The sequence below is a fragment of the Akebia trifoliata genome, chromosome 8 (genome assembly GCF_017979445.1).
Source record: "Akebia trifoliata isolate Shusen 1 chromosome 8, ASM1797944v1, whole genome shotgun sequence".
Taxonomy (NCBI): Eukaryota; Viridiplantae; Streptophyta; class Magnoliopsida; order Ranunculales; family Lardizabalaceae; genus Akebia; species Akebia trifoliata.
Genome location: NC_141382.1, coordinates 46014997 through 46033296, shown reverse-complemented (window position 1 = coordinate 46033296; position 18300 = coordinate 46014997). Strand labels below are relative to the sequence as shown.

Here is an 18300-nt window from a genome sequence, read left to right as displayed (position 1 = left end):
TGTCCTGCTAGTGTCTTACCATCTCGCCACAACCCTGGTGGGTTAGGGGGACAACGTTGGGAGACAAAATTTGTCTCACATGCCTTAAAAGTTTTGAATTGAGCTGATTTTTTGTGAGGATGATCTCTTACATCCTTACAAAATCAGTCAAAGCTAAAACTTCAAACCCCATCAAAAGTGGTTTACAAACCATTGATTTTTATCATTAATTTGTAAATCATTTTTAATGGGGTTAGAAGTTTCAGATTGGGCTGATTTTTTGTGAGGATGATCTTCTCATCCTCACAACTTTTAAGCCATATAGGAGAAAAAAAAGTTCTCAACGTTGTCCCCTAAGATTGTCTACCGAACGCCACGCTATATACATGCAAAAGAAAACTGAAATAGCAAATCAAGAAGCAAATTATTTATGCCTTCCCACCCGTACAACTGAGTTCATTCTAGGGTGCTGAATCTTGAACCACAAATCCAAATTTTTTCCAAGCAAAACGATGAATCAGGTAAGATAGGGTGAAGTCATATAGTCTTAAAACTCAATTGAAATGTCCTTTGAATTGATTCAAGTCGTAAATTTGTGATTCAACTCGAACAAGACAAATAAAATATGTCAAATTTATATATATTTAAAAATAGTTTTTATTTAAAAAGATAAAACAATTTTTTTTTTAATGTATTGTCCAATAACTAAGCCAAGTTTCTTACCCGACTAGATTGAGTTTGCAAGTTCTCTCAACAATTTGCCAAGTTGACATGGCAAGTCGGCTCCATTGAGTTTCGAGGCCGAGTTACCTAAACTCCAGTCAAATCGACTTGACCGAGTTTCGACTCCACGAGTTTTCAAATCCATGGTTTCAAGATGCACCTCTATTAAATATATAAAAGAAAACTGATAAGAACAAGATCCAACCTTCGAGTCTTACACATAACCTGATTGACCCTCAAAATCCGAGACTGAACCCGTTGAATTTAATGGTTGGGCCAAACACCAAAAGGATAATGTGCAAGTTGGCCTGGCTCGGATGTATTAGGGCCTAACTTAGCCCGGCCCATTTCAGCCCAACACAGAGCCTCTTCCTTTTCAACCCATGATGAATAATGCCTGGGGTAACCTCAATTCACACTTTGCTGACATGGAGGGGTGTGTACGGAACCATAGATGCTTTTCATTTCATCGAGATGCAAGTGAAAGGCATCAATGGTTGTATGTGCACTTCCATGTCAGCAAAGTGTGAATTGAAGTCAATCCAGCACGACTCAATTTTGATTGGTGGTGTTGTTTGTGTGTGTGTGTGGTGGGGGACACAATAAATTCTAATATTTGCAATAAAATAAATAAATCAAGGACAAAAGTAAAAATGTTGATTACAAATTAAGAAGAAAAAAATGGTGCTAGCTTGAATCTCTTCTACCCAATTTTAATCCAAACAGCTTCACTCGGCACACCACGATACACCGCGAAAAGAAGATAATAACCAGGAGGAGCAACTGCACCATATGGTGGTGCTATAACACCAATCTGAAACACCCCTGGCAATAATGTATTGGTCACCAATGTTGTTGCCAAAACCAATAACCTTTGGTTCATAGAGAAACCATGAGTTGTAAAAGGTGGTGCATACATTGTCACCTTCAAGTCTGATTTGCTCAATAAAATCTCCATCAATCTAATCTCCAACTCAAAATTCTCTCCATAATTGAGTGTCTTTCCCGAGAAATCCGATAAGATCAACGGTCGATGTATAGCCAACAATGGGTCCAAGTAAGGTGGCCAAAACTTCTCAATTCTTAATTCAGTAGGAAATTGAACACCAGTGAAGTTGTACCCATTGTTAGTATTGCTTCCACCAACTAAAATTCTTCCATCAGGTAGTACAGCTGATGATGAGTGATACATTCGAGGAATAGTTGTCGCCGTTAGTTCCACAAATCGTTGTTGTCGAGGCTTCATCGGTTGATAAAGGACGGGTGTGAAATTGGGTTCATCAGCAAATAACCAACCTGAAGTACCTTTCTTTGCACCATTGAGTATAAGAAGGTCACCAGTTGGAAGAATGTGCATGTCACCCATCACTCTTGGCGTTGGCATTTTTTCGATTTTCCATTTAGGGTTCGCTTTCGTTATCTTAATTCTTCCACAATCTTGTAATGCAGGTAAGAAGATGCCTTTCTCAGCTAATTTTGCCGCTTCTGATTTTGCTCCACCACACACAATGACTTCCGCGGAAATCACTTTTGGGTTTTCTCCGTAAAGTTTTATGGGGAGGAGAGTGGACATTCCCGATCCTGGGTAGTTTCGAGAACCACCTGGCAATGCTGGGAATTCTCGGACAATCAATTGGGTCTTGGGGTTGAGTAGAATTGATCGATTGTTAGCAAGGATGAATATGTTTCCATCTGTCGAAAGATGGACAAAGGGGTATAGATTGTTTTCAGAGATGTCGGTAGTCTCTCGGAGGAATGGAAGGTTGAAGTTAGTAGGATTTGATGATCCTTCCGCGGGCACAAATTCATAGTTAAACATGCGGCGACCCCCTACTATAATGAAGCTGCTGTCGGGTAGAATTTGTTGAGTTGCGTACCTAACGAGGCAAAACACATAATCAGACCAAAGTACGTAATAAAGGGAAATGTTAACGTTCAAGACTTCAGAGGAATCTTCGCATCCTCCACAACTATAATTCTTTTAGATGTTTCATTTTCATCGTTAAGTAATATGTTTGTAAGAATTTGTGGTATGTATAAAAATATCATTCAACGACGACAATAAAAACCCTTTTTAAATTAAAAGATGAAATAAAAATAATTTTGTGCGGATTTTTTCGCACTTCATCTTGGGACTTTTGAGGAAAAAAAGAACATTATCAAACAATAGTATACCATCTTTGCCCTGAGAGTGCAGTTGGGTACTCCTTCCAATCACAGGTTTCGCATCCAGAAATGTACCTAACTGCCCTTCCTCCATCGTTCCACCCACCTGTGTTAACCAAGGTCCCATTAGCAGAGAGCCCGCCCGATGAGCACCATGTGTCAGTAAGGATCTGCAACGAATCTTATTAGGAACTAAAACAATTGAAAGGGAAATACGCCATTGTTTTAAAATCTGCAAAAATGGATTTGATAATCGACGCTTCTCCAAGTTAACATGGTAAGTTCCTGATTTGACTCAACAAGTTGGTTCAAACAAATTGGCACGATGAATTTTAAAACTATATGGCTAAAATAACTTGAAAGGAAATATTATTTTCGTAGCTCATACCAATACATTCATAAACACATCAGGATGATAGTATAAAATACTTCGCCACCTCCAAACACACACACACACACACACACACACACACATATATATATATATATATAGGAATAAGGTTTTGAGTGTTGTGTTATCCGCCCCCGCTCCCAGGTGTCACGTCCTCACATATCGTGCCCCAATTCAACCCATGACCCTCTTATATTCATAGTTGTTCCTTCCCCATTAGATCAGTTTTTTGGGGTAAATGATTGTCAACATGGTCACAGGTTCAAGTCTCTTTGAAGGAATTTTTTACCTTTATGGGTGAGGGGGAGCGTTGAGTGTTGTGTTATCTACTTCCGCTCATGGGTGTCATATACTCACGTACCGTGCCCTAGTTCAATCCGTGACCCTCTCATATTCATAGTTGGCCTTCCCCATTAGATTGGTCTTTTAGGATAAATATGGTTGTCAACATAAGGTTCGTGTAGCCAACTACACATTTTTGCAGGAAGGCTTGGACAATAATGACAATGAGACACATAGATCATGTAAGTTTATGATAGAAGAAAATGGTGAAAATGTTAAAAATATACCTCCAACGGACGAATTTCTGCTGTGTCTATGTCATATTCTATTGCATGAGCAAAACAATCTGTTTGATTCTTCAACTTCTTGGTGTCAGGAACTCGACGACAATCTCCATTGGGTAAACGAACTTGAGAAGGCCCGAAGACGGTGGCATCGAATATGATAGCCTTATTATTAGGAAGTAAGATCATATGCATGGCCGATACAAGCGAATTCTCACAAACGAGCTCCCACCCACCCTTATAAGTGGTCTCATAATCATTCGATTTCCTCCTCACCTTCCCACCACCTACATTTTGACCCCCTCCACTATTATCACCTCCTTGGAAAACATTGAAGGGATCCAAAGGATTCGTGGGGGTGAGAGATTGCGAAATGGCGACACCAAGGAGGAGTGAGAGAAGACATAGGATTCTAAGTGAGACCTCCATTGAAGGTTTTCCAATGGGGGTAGCTCTTGCTTTTCGCAGAGGGTGGTCTCTTATTTCCTTCTCTTCTCTCTTGGGTGGGTCGAATGGTCCTCCATCCTTTCTAACTTGGAGCCTTGGAGGAAAATTTAAGACCATTCTTTTTTAAAGGAAAAAGGCCAAAATAGTATTTTGTTGTTGCTACATTGTAGGGGAATTGAGTCAAATTTTTTTTTTTTTTGGGAGACATTCTATTGCCATACCAACTTTTACTTAGAACACTCCAATTCATATGTTGTAATTTAAGAATGAGTCGTGCTGAATGCACGCGGTAAATTGACATGGTCAGGGCACAGAACCATAGATCTTTTTTCTTCAGGATATACATGAAAAAAAATCTGCAGTTCTGTGCCCTTGCCACATCAGCAGTGTACAGACCATGTATGATTTACCGTGTGCGTTCATCATTATTCTTTAAGAATTTACACATATCTTGGAGTGCTCTAAGAAAAATTTGGTTCGGCAATAAAAGTTCTGTCCTTTTAAGAGGCTTTGAGAATTTGTGCCTCATGTTTGAAAATCAATCCATAGGTGTGATTCCAGAAAAAAAAAAACATTTTTCCAAGAATTCATTTTTTGAGAAAATACTGTTTAACAATTGAATTTTCCCAAAAAAATTATTGGTGTTTGATTCCACATAAAAAATGTAGAAAAGAGTTTGTTTTTAGTTTTTAGTTTTTTAAGGGTGGGGCTTGTGATTTTCTGCCCAAACAAGAAAATCATTTTCCTAAATATTGCGACAAAGATATCCACTAACACCAACAAAATGGGAAAACCATTTTACTATTAAAATGCATAATCATAGACTTGCAAACCAAATTTTGTCGTCGGAAACCATTTTCTTGCTGATTTCGGGCAAAAATCTATAATAAGTGAAGGCTGCGATGAGAAGATATTGTCTAGAGATTCCCCATAGAACCTAATCCCTAGGAAATTTGTAAAGGAAATCCTACACTACAGTGAAAGCTTTTGGACCGTGGGTCAATTGAGCAGGATATCTGAAGAGGCCTGCCAATCCTAAATTGGGCCTAAAATTGTAATCTTGTCTTGGGCCTAACGTATTATACCAAACTAATTTTAGGTTGATCATGGCCCAGGCCAGTAACGGACTAAGATCAGCCATAGCATCCTTTTTCATGTCTTAAGAAAAGTCTGAACTGTAGCTCCAGAAAATGCTTCGTGTACATCATTAGTTAGGCATCCATCATGCACCTTGGGCCTAGATTTAGGCCCAAAAAATGTCCAGGTCGCAGAGGACAAAGGATATCAATGGTGTCAATCGGACCGTTGAAAACACGTGGGACCCACCAATTCATGGCTTGTGTGAAGCAGCAAATTTGCTTGTCCATCTCTTAGCCAAAAAACCAATGGGATAAGAACTTAAAACCCCACCTTTCATTCCTTTCTTTCTAACTCCCAGAAAGGAAGAAAAAGCCTATCATCACAGACAGACATACAGAGAGAGAGAGAGAGAGAGGACTTGGGCTCCTCTGTGATCATTGGAGATTAAAGGGTAATCTGCCCTTTCAAAATTCCACTTTTAGATTAATGGGGTTATTGATTTTGAGTTTGTATGAGTAGAACTGTAAACTTCCTCTACTGGGGTGATTTTTATTTTTATTTTTTGCTTTGATTTTGCTGTCTAAAGGTTCTAATTCTTCTTTTCTGATTAAAAATGTTGTAATTCAGTTTATCTCTGTTGGAATTTATTTGATTTCTCCATATTGTGTGTTCAGGATTCTTTAGGGCTGTGAGTAATGTAGAAGTGAGTCTTTCATGGAATATTATTTTGTGTCTCTCTGTTGTTTTCTTCTGGGTTGATTCTATTATTTTATAAATAAAACAATAAAAAATGAGCCTTTTTTCCCCTACACAGCAATATATGAAGCAGGATGAGTAACTAGGATGAAAGGCGTAAACATAGCCCTGAGCTATATTTAACATATATGGGCTTACATAGACCGAGGGCACAAGTTCAACTGATGATTGAGAAGTAGCAACCAGTGTAACTCCATTAACTGATTACTCTATGTTGTATAGCTCATATATGATTATGTGCTCATCAAATGGAGATTTTGCGAAGGGGGTCAGTGTTTCCTGACAAGGGATTGTATAATTGTGCAAATTGTAATCTTAGAGGCGCTTAAACCTCCAACATCCAAATTAAATAAGGAGTGTTAATCTTTTAAGAGTACACTTATTTTTTTTTTTAAGTACTATATTATTGTTATTGATGCTCTTAGAGTACCCAATTAACCAAAGATCCACAATAAAGATAAGGTGCAAGATACCTAGGTTGTATCTCTAGTAATTTGTGGCACATGAAGGAAACTTGGAGTTAGATAGGTACCCAAATTACTAGAGTATATGATCCACATACTTAATGCTAATTCATTTTTTAAAAAAATGGGGAAAATTGGTCCGACTAAATGTATGGAAAGTGTTGTGTCATGTCAACGTGCTGACACAGAGAAAACTTGGAAATTGGAAGTGCCAAGATAATATTGTAATATGGAATAAAATGAGTATGATGGAAACAAATGACAACATCTTTGAGAAAGAGTTAGTGCAGGTTAAAGGTGGCAAAGAAAGGCTGCCAAAGAATGTGGAGTGTGGCAGTAAGAAAGGATTTGGAGAAAACATGTTTCAACAGATGTGGCTCTAGGTGTCATCCCTGTTGGGTCCGTAATCTCTTTTTTCATTTGAAGACTCCTGCCTTTTCCGATCGAGAGAGGATTATGTGGATGTTTGTCCCTTTTGCCGTTTGCTGGGGCTTATGGAAGGAGAAGAATGGGAGAGTTTTTGAAGGGAGAGAGCATTCAATTCTAGACGTATTTTTGGATATTATCGGTCTCATATTTTTTTGGTGTAAACAGTTTATTGAGTTTATAGGGCTGTTTTTCGAGGATTTTATTTGTAGGTGGGATTTAGTTGGTAAAGGGCGAAACTAGTTGCTTGTTGTTCCTGTCTGTACCTTTCTTCTTGAGGACACCTTGTCCTCTTATTAATAAAATTTTCATTTATCCAAAAAAAAAAAAAAGATTTGGAGCCATTAGCTGGATTGATGGACGGTGGATGCCCTCAAATAATCCAGAACAAGAGAGGTTGAGGATGTTTCTCATAGTATTAGAGTTGGATGGTTAAAGTGGTGATGTTCTTTCTGAGTGCTTTGTGACTGATTCATACAACAACCTAAATGATAAATTTGTAGGACATAAATAAGACCACCTTACGCTTTATAGAGTAGAATGCTAGAATCAATGACCATCATGTTCATACGAAACATGTACAACTGAGACCAATGAAAACATCTATGAGAGGGAGCTCTTTAGTGCAAGTTGAAGGTGTGGTGAGCGAAGGGTGTCAAAAGACGTGGTGAGGTAGTAAGAAAAGATTTGAAGAGAAAATGTTTTAATAGAAGATATGGCTCTAGTTGAAATGAACTGGCAGAACAGGATACATATTTCCAGACCATGCAGTTATGATGAAAGCAATGATTGACTGTCTTATGTAGCAGTAATCAACTCCTGTATTCCATATTTAGATTACTTTGCTACAAAATGTTTATCAATAAATTTTTTGACATTAATTCCTTTCACCGATTCTAGACTTGAGATTTATGCTCAGATGAGAGAGAGGAAAATATTGCAGATTCTTTGTGAATTGTGCCTTAGTAACGATGCATAAAAGAAATGTTTTACATTTCCCAGAGTTCTTGGAAATGCATGAAGTAATGTCCTTCACTTTGTTGTTTTGTTGTCAACTGTAGTATATTGATTTCTTATATCCACCCCCCCCCCCCCACCCACCCTCTCAAAAAAAAAATATTTGAAATTTTCTAAAATGAGCACAATCCTTGGTTTGCTTTTAGAGGAAAATTAACTATTTGGTCATACACATCAGACTTCAGCTACTTAGAAATTAGTTAAGCTTAATTTTGACTGAGGAATAAAAGCATTACATTGACCTTATTAGAACAAGAAGCTGCGTGACCCATGGAAAAAATGATTCTCTTAACAATGAATTTTAGTTCATCGAGAGTCTTCAGGACGATATTGGTAGAGGTTGTCTACCTTAATGTGATGGGATAGTATCATATATGGGTGGTTGTACCAATGTGCATGCTCTACTTAGCACATAAGTATATATGATGAAAACAGTTTACTTCAGGAGAATGATGTGAAGCCTCTGAAAATTATCTATTGACAATGTGCAATCTTTTTTGTCTAAGGCGATACGTATCATTAGTCTTTACATTCATTGCAAAAATTGGCTTGCTGTGAGTGGGATTACTCTGTTTCTTATTCAATTTCTTTTTGACGGGTTATGCATCTTTTATCTTAAATCAATGGCTGCACAGATACCTCGCCTCCTTTTCAATCTCGAGGATTTGTTCTATCTATTTCATCATTCCATATCCGGTGCAGGTCAAAAGAATGACAAAATTATCTTTTGCTTCTGATTAGACATTTGGACCAGCGAAATTTCATTCAACATGACTCCTGTTATTCCTCTTTCCTCAAGCAATGTTGCACTCTTTCCTGGAACTACCTTCATCTCGAGGAAAAACAACCGTTTAACAAGAACCAATTTTTCGGGAAGACCCACAAATCAAACATCATTGTCACAAAGGTTTCTCTTACCAGTTTCAACATCAATAAGGCTATTTGGTGGGTGTGCTGTAAAGCATGGATTAAGAGTCCACAGCTTATCAGCTACGGGTACTGACATAGCAGTGGAGGAGCCTGATTCCGCCGTTGCAAGTGAAGATGCCGAGGGAACCTCAGAAGCTTCACCCAGTACAGTTGCAACAGATGAAGCACCCGTTTCAACTGCCGATGCAACCATTGCTCCCGCCACTCAATCCAAACGTACAAGACCCATGCGGAAAAGTGAGATGCCACCTGTAAAGAACGAGGAATTGGTACCTGGTGCAACTTTTATGGGGAAAGTAAGAACAATCCAGCCATTTGGTGCTTTTGTTGACTTTGGAGCGTTCACAGATGGCCTAGTACATGTTTCCCAGTTGAGTGATAACTTTGTTAAGGATGTTGGAAGCATTGTCTCCATTGGGCAAGAAGTGAAAGTGAGGTTGGTGGAAGCAAATACTGAGACCGGACGGATTTCTCTAAGCATGCGTGAGAACAGTACTGTCAGTAAGGTTCAGCAAAGTAAAGAAGCTCCAACCGCCAACGACAATTTTAAGCCAAGACTGGCAAAAAGGAATAATAATCAAAAAAGGGGTGAAACACAGAAAAGCTCGAAGTTTGTTAAGGGGCAAGAACTAGACGGCACTGTGAAGAACTTAAACAGAGCTGGTGCTTTTATATCTCTTCCTGAAGGGGAGGAAGGATTCCTCCCCACATCAGAGGAATCTGATGAAGGGTTTGCAAATATGATGGGTGGGTCTTCATTGCAGGCCGGTCAAGAAGTTCGTGTCAGGGTGTTGCGTATTACGAGGGGACAGATTACCTTGACAATGAAGAAAGAAGATGATGTTAAACAGTTGAACTCAGAAGTTGTACAAGGTGTGGTGCATGAAGCAACCAATCCCTTTTTTTTGGCTTTCCGTAAGAACAAGGATATCGCTGCATTTTTGGATGAAAAAGAAAAATTGGAGAAACCAGCTGAGGTTCTTGTCAGTGGTCCATCTGTAGTTGATGATGTAATTAAAGATGATAAAATTTCTTCGGAAGAGGAAGACAAGGAAGTAGAAGCATCGGGCATTATCATGGATCCTGCCCCGACTGAACTCGTGAATACAGACGAGAAGCCTGAAAATACAGTCTCTAACACATTACCGAGTGTTGATTCGGCAGATGAAACCATAGTGGAAGAATTGAGTTCCGAAAGTTTGACTCCAGAGGAGAGTGTGTCGTCTGTGAATTTGGTAACAGAGAAAGCTCCTGTGATAGATGGAGTGAAGGAAGATGGAAATGACAAATCTGATCCAAATACAGAAGTGGGTGTTGAACAGATCTTGTCTTCGGAAAGTGTGGGTAGCAGTGAAGTTGAAGTGAGTCCAGCTGATGAGGTAATAGTAAAGGATGACATGCAGACCACCCTGGCACCATCTGCTGTAGATGATGAGATACCTGATTCCACACTAAACAAAGATGAAGAGGTGGAACCTATCCCTGAGAAAAATGGCAGTGTCACCACGTTAGATGGACAAGCTGACAGTCTGTCTTCCCAGGACAGCTCGACTAAAGGTTCATTTTGTTCTTCCCTTTTTAGTATTTATGTTGCTTCCACCCATGGAACATCTTTGCTATTACAATAACACCACAAACTGTCAGGATACACTTATTTTCTATTACTTTTAATTGGTGGAAAATATATCTTATTTGTTTCCTTTTCTATTTATTTTTTTTACTTGTATTTTTCGAAGTTGTGCAGAATATGCTTGAAGGGTGCAGTTTCATCGTGCAGTTTTGAAATTTAAAAGGAGAAAAAAAATGGTGATTGGATTAAGTTAGATAGTAATCCAGCTAGGCTTTGGGCTTAGACCCATAGCTCAGTTGGTTTGACACATTACAAAACAACTTTGAGGTCGTGGGTTCAATTCAGCTAAGCTTCTGGCTAGTGTTTGGAATGCTCGACATGCAATACTGAGTTCATGGGTTAATTTCAGACAGGCCAATCTAAAGTAAATTATGTATGAAACTTGAAAGTAGAACTAGAGATTGAGAAAAAAAAAATAATAATTTGCCTCGTAACATTCATCGTCTCTAAGAGAGGTGCATCTCTTCTTCTACTTAATGATTTCAGTTTTGTATGGATTGCAGCAACTATATCCCCAGCTCTCGTAAAGCAACTTCGTGAAGAAACAGGAGCAGGAATGATGGACTGCAAAAAGGCTCTCACAGAAACTGAAGGGGACCTTGTTAAAGCTCAAGAGTTCCTCAGAAAGAAAGGTTTAGCAAGTGCAGATAAGAAATCAAGCAGAGTCACAGCCGAAGGTAGGATCGGCTCATACATTCATGATAGTAGGATTGGTGTCCTAATTGAAGTAAACTGTGAAACGGACTTTGTCTCTCGGGGTGATATCTTCAAGGAGTTGGTTGATGACCTTGCCATGCAAGTCGCTGCTTGCCCACAAGTGCAGTATCTTGTTACCGATGACATTCCTGAAGAGATCGTGAATAAGGAAAAGGAGATTGAAATGCAGAAGGAAGATCTGCTGTCGAAACCGGAGCAAATCAGATCGAAGATTGTTGAAGGTCGGATAAGGAAGATGTTGGAGGAGCAAGCACTGCTGGAGCAGCCCTATATAAAAAATGATAAGGTGATAGTGAAGGATTGGGTGAAGCAGACAATTGCAGCCATTGGAGAGAATATAAAGGTGAAGAGATTTGTTCGGTACAATCTTGGAGAAGGTTTGGAGAAGAAAAGCCAGGATTTTGCTGCAGAGGTGGCAGCCCAAACTGCGGCAAAAGAGTTATCGCCTGTAGAGCCATCAAAAGACCAACCTGCTGCAATTGAAGCCAAGGAAGCTGTTGAGAAGTAAGTTTTTTTTTTTTTTTTCCCTGCTTTTTGGCCATATGCTTGCATAAAAAATGTTACAAGGAAACTTTGAGCATAAACACGATATGGTGCTAAACATAGTCACCAAAATCCGTGGCTTATTGAAACAGTCATGATTAAATCGTGACATTTTTCTTCACCTATTTAATCACGATTTTTTTCATTAAGTCTCGACTTTTACGAACTTCACAGTTAAATCACAAACATTGTGATTAAATCAGAAAAAATAAAACATGTCCTTGATGCACTAGTCAGAGAAGATGACCTTGATAAAGATGAGGGTTATCATTTTACCCCATGACTAGTTAGATAATGAGGATGCAAATGAAGATGACATCAATTCTGATCAATACATGAATCTTAACATACACCTGTGATTGTTATCCTTTTCATATTTTGAACAATATAAACCTTGACTGTGTTATAGATCTGTGGTTACATGTAATTTAGTATGGGATTTGGTGATTGTTATTGTCTTGTTATTTTATCGAACCACCCAATTTGAGTCACCAACCACTTTTAACTTCTTGATCTTCATTTCTTTAGTGATAGACAACCCTATTCGCTAAGGCCTCATATTCTGAACTGTTATTAGAGCAGGGAGACTCAAATTTAAACGACAAAGATGTTGACTTTGGTGATTTCAAAATGAATCTTCCAATCATTTCCTGTAATAAATACTGAGATACTCAAAATATTGCAGACCACCAACAGTGACGGTCTCGGCTGCACTGGTTAAGCAACTACGAGATGAAACAGGAACAGGCATGATGGACTGCAAGAAAGCTCTTGCAGAAACTGGAGGTGACATTGAAAAGGCACAAGAGTACCTCAGAAAGAAGGGTCTTTCAACTGCCGATAAGAAATCCAGCCGACTTGCTGCAGAAGGCCGAATTGGATCCTATATCCACGACTCTCGCATAGGGGTACTTCTGGAGGTCAACTGTGAGACTGATTTTGTGGGTCGGAGCGAGAAATTCAAGGAGTTGGTCGATGATCTTGCAATGCAAGTTGTAGCTTGCCCACAAGTGCAGTTTGTCTCTATTGAAGACATCCCAGAGAGCACAGTGAGTCGGGAGAAAGAGCTGGAGATGCAGAGAGAGGACTTGCAGTCGAAGCCTGAGAACATTAGGGAGAGAATTGTTGAGGGACGGATCTCAAAGAGGCTAGGGGAGCTTGCTCTCTTGGAGCAACCTTTCATTAAGAACGATAGTGTGCTTGTGAAGGACTTGGTGAAGCAAACTGTCGCTGCTCTTGGAGAGAACATAAAGGTTCGAAGGTTTGTTCGTTTCACTCTTGGGGAGACAATTGAGGGTGCTGAAGTAGCAACCAAAGCCTGAGAGGCAAGAAGCAAGAAATTCACACGGAAGGAAAGCACAAACCGTTCTTGAGATTGACCCAAATTACTTATGCGGCTATGAAGGGAGCCATTAAGACGAAATTAGCAGGCTTTGTTGGGAAGGTTATATGATTCTTGTTGTTATAAAGTGTTAGGTGTAAGTTGTATTTGTTTCTCATGTTGTCATTTTAAGCTACTTTTGGCATCTAAATTTTGAAAGAGATGGATCAAGAAATATCGTCCGTCCTTTTTCTGTTCTTTCTTGCAGTTTTGTTTTTGTTATTATTATTATTTATTTTCTTGCAGTAAAGAAAGGCAATATTGGTGTTGCCATTGCTGCAAGGCTCCCTTTTACTGGCGCACTGCACAGCAACAAACGCTTTTTTTATTTCCTGCCGTGGCCTGTGTTTGGTCATTCACCCTATATGGGTTAGAGATCTGAGAACTTCAGCGATACCCATGGAAGCAACCTTGTCAAAGCCACGTCCAAAGTAAGTTCTTATAAAGGTTTTAAAAATGTAAAAGCCAATAGTTGGAACCTATTTATGTTCAACCATTGCTTTGAGTCAAAAAATTTGTAACAATCTGTTTTATGCTTTAAAGAAAACTTGTTTAAATATTGGCACCCCTTGACCTTTGGTTTTGATCCAATGGTGGCCTAGGCAACTATTGGTGTTGAATAATTTTTTTTCAATTGAACAGGTCTCTCAAAACACTTGTTCGTCTCTATGAAAGGTGGCTTTGATTTTGATTTTGATTTTTTTGAATTCTCCCTGCAAATTGTTTTATTTTATCTAATTGATTTCGATATTTTGGTGTTTTGAACAGTGTGATTGGATTTTTATAAATCTAACACAAGAATTCGGATTCGATTCGTTGTATCCTTGAACCAACTTGCCAGTAATCCGTTGCTGATCACATTTTCGTGTTGGGGGCAAATATCATTTTAAAGACAACAATATTTCTCGTGCCTCAGATCAAGTTTCTATATATTCTAGTGTCTTTTCTCTTTGCTTTCCAAATTCTCCAACGTTACTAACCATGGTTAAATGACAACAGCTCTAGATGCTTGTGCCATTATTTGTCAGACATCATTTTCTCAAAATAATGTTCGAACTGCGAAAACAACACCTAATGGCAGGTCTGGACTTGAGAACCTGTCTTAAATGGATAATTGTGGATGGTAACCGATTGACAAGTATCTTAATCCAACTCTTAAATTTCTCTTGAATCTCTCATCATCACCATCATACCTTATCCCAAAAAATTGGAGTTTGTTTCCTCCATTCAATTCTATCTGAAGCCATGTCTTATATTAATTCAAGAATGTTATTGACTTAACAGAAGACATATCTTATTTCAATGGATTCAAATTTTCAGAATTACTTCGTCTAAGAATTGTTTTTGAGTGAAACATCAGTACAATACCACTAAGACGACATTCTCATCGCCCATAAAATAGTCTTCATTGACTAAACTTACAATCATTAGAGTTATGTTGAAAGTTCCGATCTTCATTCCATAATACCAGTTTGTTACCAATGCTCCATTTTTTACACCACAATTAAATTGAATTTGGAATCTGTCGGGCCATGGATGAAGGTGAGTATCTACAGACACGAGCTTCATTATAAACAAGGCCTGGTTTGCAGAAGTACCCTTTACCCGGGCTGCAGTGTTTATCTTCTGAACATATACATTGCCCTTCCAAGGCGCATCCATCGCTCTTTATTGTTTCCTTCCCAAAAAGTATCTCGTCAGACCATTCACTAGAGAACATGTTTTGAGGGTCTAATTGCTTCTTTGCTGCAATAAACTTACTGAAATTAGGATACTTATGTTGCACACCTAGGAATGCAAGATTCCTATTTTTAGCCCAATGTGGCTTAGCCCCATACTTGAAGAATGCCATCTGTTCCACCTCTTCCCAAGCATCTTGGTTCAATCTTGGTGTTGAAGGCTCGTCGGCTCGATAATAATTGAAATCAACAACTACAGAGTCCTCCGATTGGCCTAGATAGGCCCTGGAAGCCTTGATGAAACGAATTAAAAACCCATTGTAAATGTCGATCCCACAGAAATTTTCGGGTTTCAAGTCTCTTAGTTTCTTAACATCCTTGATGAAGTCTCGAAACTTTGAAGCGGGAAATATAGCTGTTGACTCATAGAAGAAGAGTCCCTGGAATCTTGGATCCCATGCACATGTGGTTTGGGTGTTTGTCGCTGGTGAGTATAAACATGAGCCGGAGGTTTGCATTCTACCTTGTCGACCCACAACCGGGTAACCCGTGAAAATTAGACCATTTCTCAAACCATTGGCTACCAATTTCTTGTACCCCACAACTGAAGCTGCCATCACACATTTTCCATTCACATTACGTGCCGTTTCCAAAGCTTTCTCTGTTCAGCCACATTTAGACAATTCATGCTATAAACTAGCTTTTGAAGGACTTAGACATAGAAATTTGGATCACAAAGATGCAAAAAAAATTAATACCTGTATTTCTCACTGAAGTGGAAACAAAGACGGAATTGGACTGAAACCCAAGGAAGTCGTTGATTCCGTTTCCGGAACTGTTCAAGGGAACTCGATCATCGTATCTGTACACAGCTATATGTCTTGAAGGATACCAGTTGATATCTGCAAATTCATGTCTTTGTGCAAGATCCATGAATTCATCCTCAAAACGTGTGTCGTTGTTGAAAGTGTTGGTGATGCTTCTTTTGAACCCAGGCTCCAATGAGAGGATTACCTATAGTTCATTAGAAATCTTGCATAATAACCCCATTTATAAGAACTTAAGATCATGTTCATGTGTCTGTGTGCACGCAAATGTTTGTGAACATTCCTACGTTCCCAGCATAATCTAGGATCGAAAACCAATTTTGTTCAACTGATACCATAAGTTAATAGAAGGCATGGCTTTAGATAGAATTAAATGAGAAGATGGATGAAGATGTATAACATAGATGAATCTAACTGACCTTTGAGATGACACCCAACAATCCAAGTGAGACTTTCGCCGCATCGAAAAATGAATTTCGATCATCAAGCCTAACAATTTTAGCGTATCCTTCGGATTCTCCCGCAGGAAACACTATTCTAAGGCCGACAACATGATCATGGACAGCACCTCCCTTACCCCACCAAGAACTCCCATGTGCCCCAGTACTAATGAGTCCCCCCACGCTTACACCTTCCCAATATGGCGAAGCTACTAAACTCAATCCTGTTTCCTCCACCTTATCAATCAAATTCCTTAACCCAACACCCGAATCGGCTGTAACAATCAAATTATGAACATCAACTTCAATGCTGGAATTATACATTGATGTACTTATAAGAATTGTATCTCTCGATTGTCTCGTCGGGCATGCCAGTTTTGGGATAGTATGAGCAAACCCACTTACCACTTTCACCTTCAATTTTTTCCTATTGGCCTCAGCCATGGCTAACCGAAGTTGTTCTTCGGTGGTTGGGTATACAACGTTTGGAACCCAGCATTCTTTTCTGTCACCCCATACACCATAGGAATTGTGAAGAGTGCAACCCGTATCGTTACAGTTAACCGGGGGTGCCGGTGGCATGGCTTGGGTCGAACTCAATAGTAACAAGAGCAGGCCATGGATGATGATGAGCCAAGAAAGGCAAGTCATTGAAGTCTGTTTCTTGTAAAGGAGATTATGGTTTCGTGGAATTTTTATATGTATAGGTTACTTATATGAAAGAAGACTTTGAAGGTGAATAAGAAATATTTATTGAGATCTAGAGATTTACTTGAATTAGAATCCAAGATTGGGGTCCATAGATTATGTTTCTTGGATTATTTTTTTGTATTTTTGGAAATATTATCTTCTTTTCAGCTGGATCTTTCTTCCAAGAAAGAACCATGTTATGAGCTGTAAATTTAGCATATAAATAGACAATTGTTTCGTGTAGGAGTAGATCCATCATTTATTGGGTGTCATCTTAGTAATATTAAATCCAATTAAAAAAATAGGGAAAATGCTGAAATGACACAAACGGAGACACAAAGGTGACAAAAATGATGTGGTGGCGTGCTCATAACCGTAGATTCTTTTTACTCGTATCTCACAGGAAAGCATCTACGGTAGTGTGCACGACACCACATCATTTTGTCACCTTTGTATCACCCCAGCATGACTCAAAAAATTGACTTGATCTTGAGCTTTACTATTTGATCTGTAAGACTTAAATGACTGGGAAAGGTTTGACCTATGATTATCAAATCTCGTGAACTCCAACTGACAGTGGAGATGGGTAGAGATTTCCTAGGAACCATTGTCCCATCTTAGCGGTTATTTGTTTGGCTGGGATAACCAATTAGTCACACCTTCCTATATGGTTCGTACAGTAATTTAATGATCCATGGCTGAAATTAATGGCCATACATGATGAGCTGACCAATCCTGAAACCTTAGGTCACAGAAATCTCGGATCCACACTAATCATATGTATGCATGTGCGTTGAATAATTTTTTTAATTTATAAAAATACTCTTTTAAATTACAAAACTACCATATATGCTTGACATAGCAAATATCAAGGAGTTCTGTTAGTATTGTGAGCATAAATAAATGAAATGACTCGATATGAGATGCACTTAATTCTGTTCAAACTAAGGTCTCATTTGATAATGCAGTCAACTTTTGCTATTAGATTTTATGACTAAAAATAGTTGTCGGAAACAATTGAAACAAATTGGAATACTGAAAAGCTTATTTGATAGAGTCTTGTAAAAGTGTTGTGTTATTTACCAAAATTTGATAATTATTATTTGATACAGTTGTTGGATTCTACTGTATTTTGGTAAAATGACCAGAATACCCTAATAAATATATAATCATATTATATATATAGTTCATTGTTTTAAAGATTTTGAGGTTGGTCTATTGATTTGTATGATGTAACAAAAGAACTAGCATCTCTACAAGGAACAAAAATTGCTAATTTGTCGGTCATGTCACTTGTGAAACACATAAAGTTCATTGTTCTCATGTTAGATAATGTACTTCATTGGATCTTGTTAAAAAGAGTTCATTGTATTTAGAAAATTTTAATGTAACTTTATCTTTTTCTAAGTTCATAATTTTACTTTTTTCCATCCTTTACTTTCTCCATT

The 18300-nt window shown here is 38.5% G+C and overlaps 3 protein-coding genes across 5 annotated transcripts; 1 reads left to right on the top strand and 2 right to left on the bottom strand.

The window, feature by feature from the left end:
• Positions 1–1309: 1309 nt before the first annotated feature.
• On the bottom strand, positions 1310–4404 carry LOC147397191 (aldehyde oxidase GLOX1-like). Its single transcript, XM_086449166.1, has 3 exons — positions 3829–4404; positions 2878–3038; positions 1310–2579 (listed from the first exon to the last, which is right to left on the bottom strand). Exons 1-3 carry the CDS (start codon positions 4387–4389, stop codon positions 1406–1408), a joined length of 1896 nt encoding a protein of 631 aa, XP_086305292.1. The 5' UTR covers positions 4390–4404; the 3' UTR covers positions 1310–1405.
• Positions 4405–5645: 1241 nt separating this feature from the next.
• EMB2726 (elongation factor Ts family protein) lies at positions 5646–13414 on the top strand. Of its 3 annotated transcripts, none has more exons than XM_086452705.1 (4): positions 5646–5803; positions 8651–10502; positions 11079–11796; positions 12521–13414. In XM_086452705.1, the coding sequence occupies exons 2-4, from the start codon at positions 8786–8788 to the stop codon at positions 13155–13157; spliced, it is 3072 nt and encodes a 1023-aa protein (XP_086308831.1). In that variant the 5' UTR covers positions 5646–5803; positions 8651–8785; the 3' UTR covers positions 13158–13414. The 3 variants fall into 3 exon arrangements, with proteins under 3 accessions (XP_086308831.1, XP_086308833.1, XP_086308832.1); XM_086452707.1 differs by having other exon boundaries at positions 5647–5803; positions 8757–10502; XM_086452706.1 differs by having other exon boundaries at positions 5653–5803; positions 8718–10502.
• A 1066-nt stretch (positions 13415–14480) lies between these two features.
• GULLO3 (D-arabinono-1,4-lactone oxidase family protein) lies at positions 14481–16906 on the bottom strand. Its single transcript, XM_086452708.1, has 3 exons — positions 16142–16906; positions 15654–15909; positions 14481–15556 (listed from the first exon to the last, which is right to left on the bottom strand). The coding sequence occupies exons 1-3, from the start codon at positions 16811–16813 to the stop codon at positions 14721–14723; spliced, it is 1764 nt and encodes a 587-aa protein (XP_086308834.1). The 5' UTR covers positions 16814–16906; the 3' UTR covers positions 14481–14720.
• Between the last annotated feature and the right edge of the window lie 1394 nt (positions 16907–18300).

Bases quoted from the DNA above. Each gene is read 5' to 3' on its own strand.
- LOC147397191 (XM_086449166.1), bottom strand. From the start codon at position 4,389: ATGGTCTTAAATTTTCCTCCAAGGCTCCAAGTTAGAAAGGATGGAGGA. The intron at 3,039-3,828 runs GTATATTTTTAA...GATTCGTTGCAG, and splicing joins CAGAAATTCGTCCGTTGGAG to ATCCTTACTGACACATGGTG. The intron at 2,580-2,877 runs GTATACTATTGT...TTGCCTCGTTAG, and splicing joins GCACTCTCAGGGCAAAGATG to GTACGCAACTCAACAAATTC.
- EMB2726 (XM_086452705.1), top strand. From the start codon at position 8,786: ATGACTCCTGTTATTCCTCTTTCCTCAAGCAATGTTGCACTCTTTCCT. The intron at 10,503-11,078 runs GTTCATTTTGTT...TATGGATTGCAG, and splicing joins CCAGGACAGCTCGACTAAAG to CAACTATATCCCCAGCTCTC. The intron at 11,797-12,520 runs GTAAGTTTTTTT...AAAATATTGCAG, and splicing joins GCCAAGGAAGCTGTTGAGAA to ACCACCAACAGTGACGGTCT.
- GULLO3 (XM_086452708.1), bottom strand. From the start codon at position 16,813: ATGACTTGCCTTTCTTGGCTCATCATCATCCATGGCCTGCTCTTGTTA. The intron at 15,910-16,141 runs GTCAGTTAGATT...AATGAACTATAG, and splicing joins TGTTGGGTGTCATCTCAAAG to GTAATCCTCTCATTGGAGCC. The intron at 15,557-15,653 runs GTATTAATTTTT...GTGGCTGAACAG, and splicing joins CACTTCAGTGAGAAATACAG to AGAAAGCTTTGGAAACGGCA.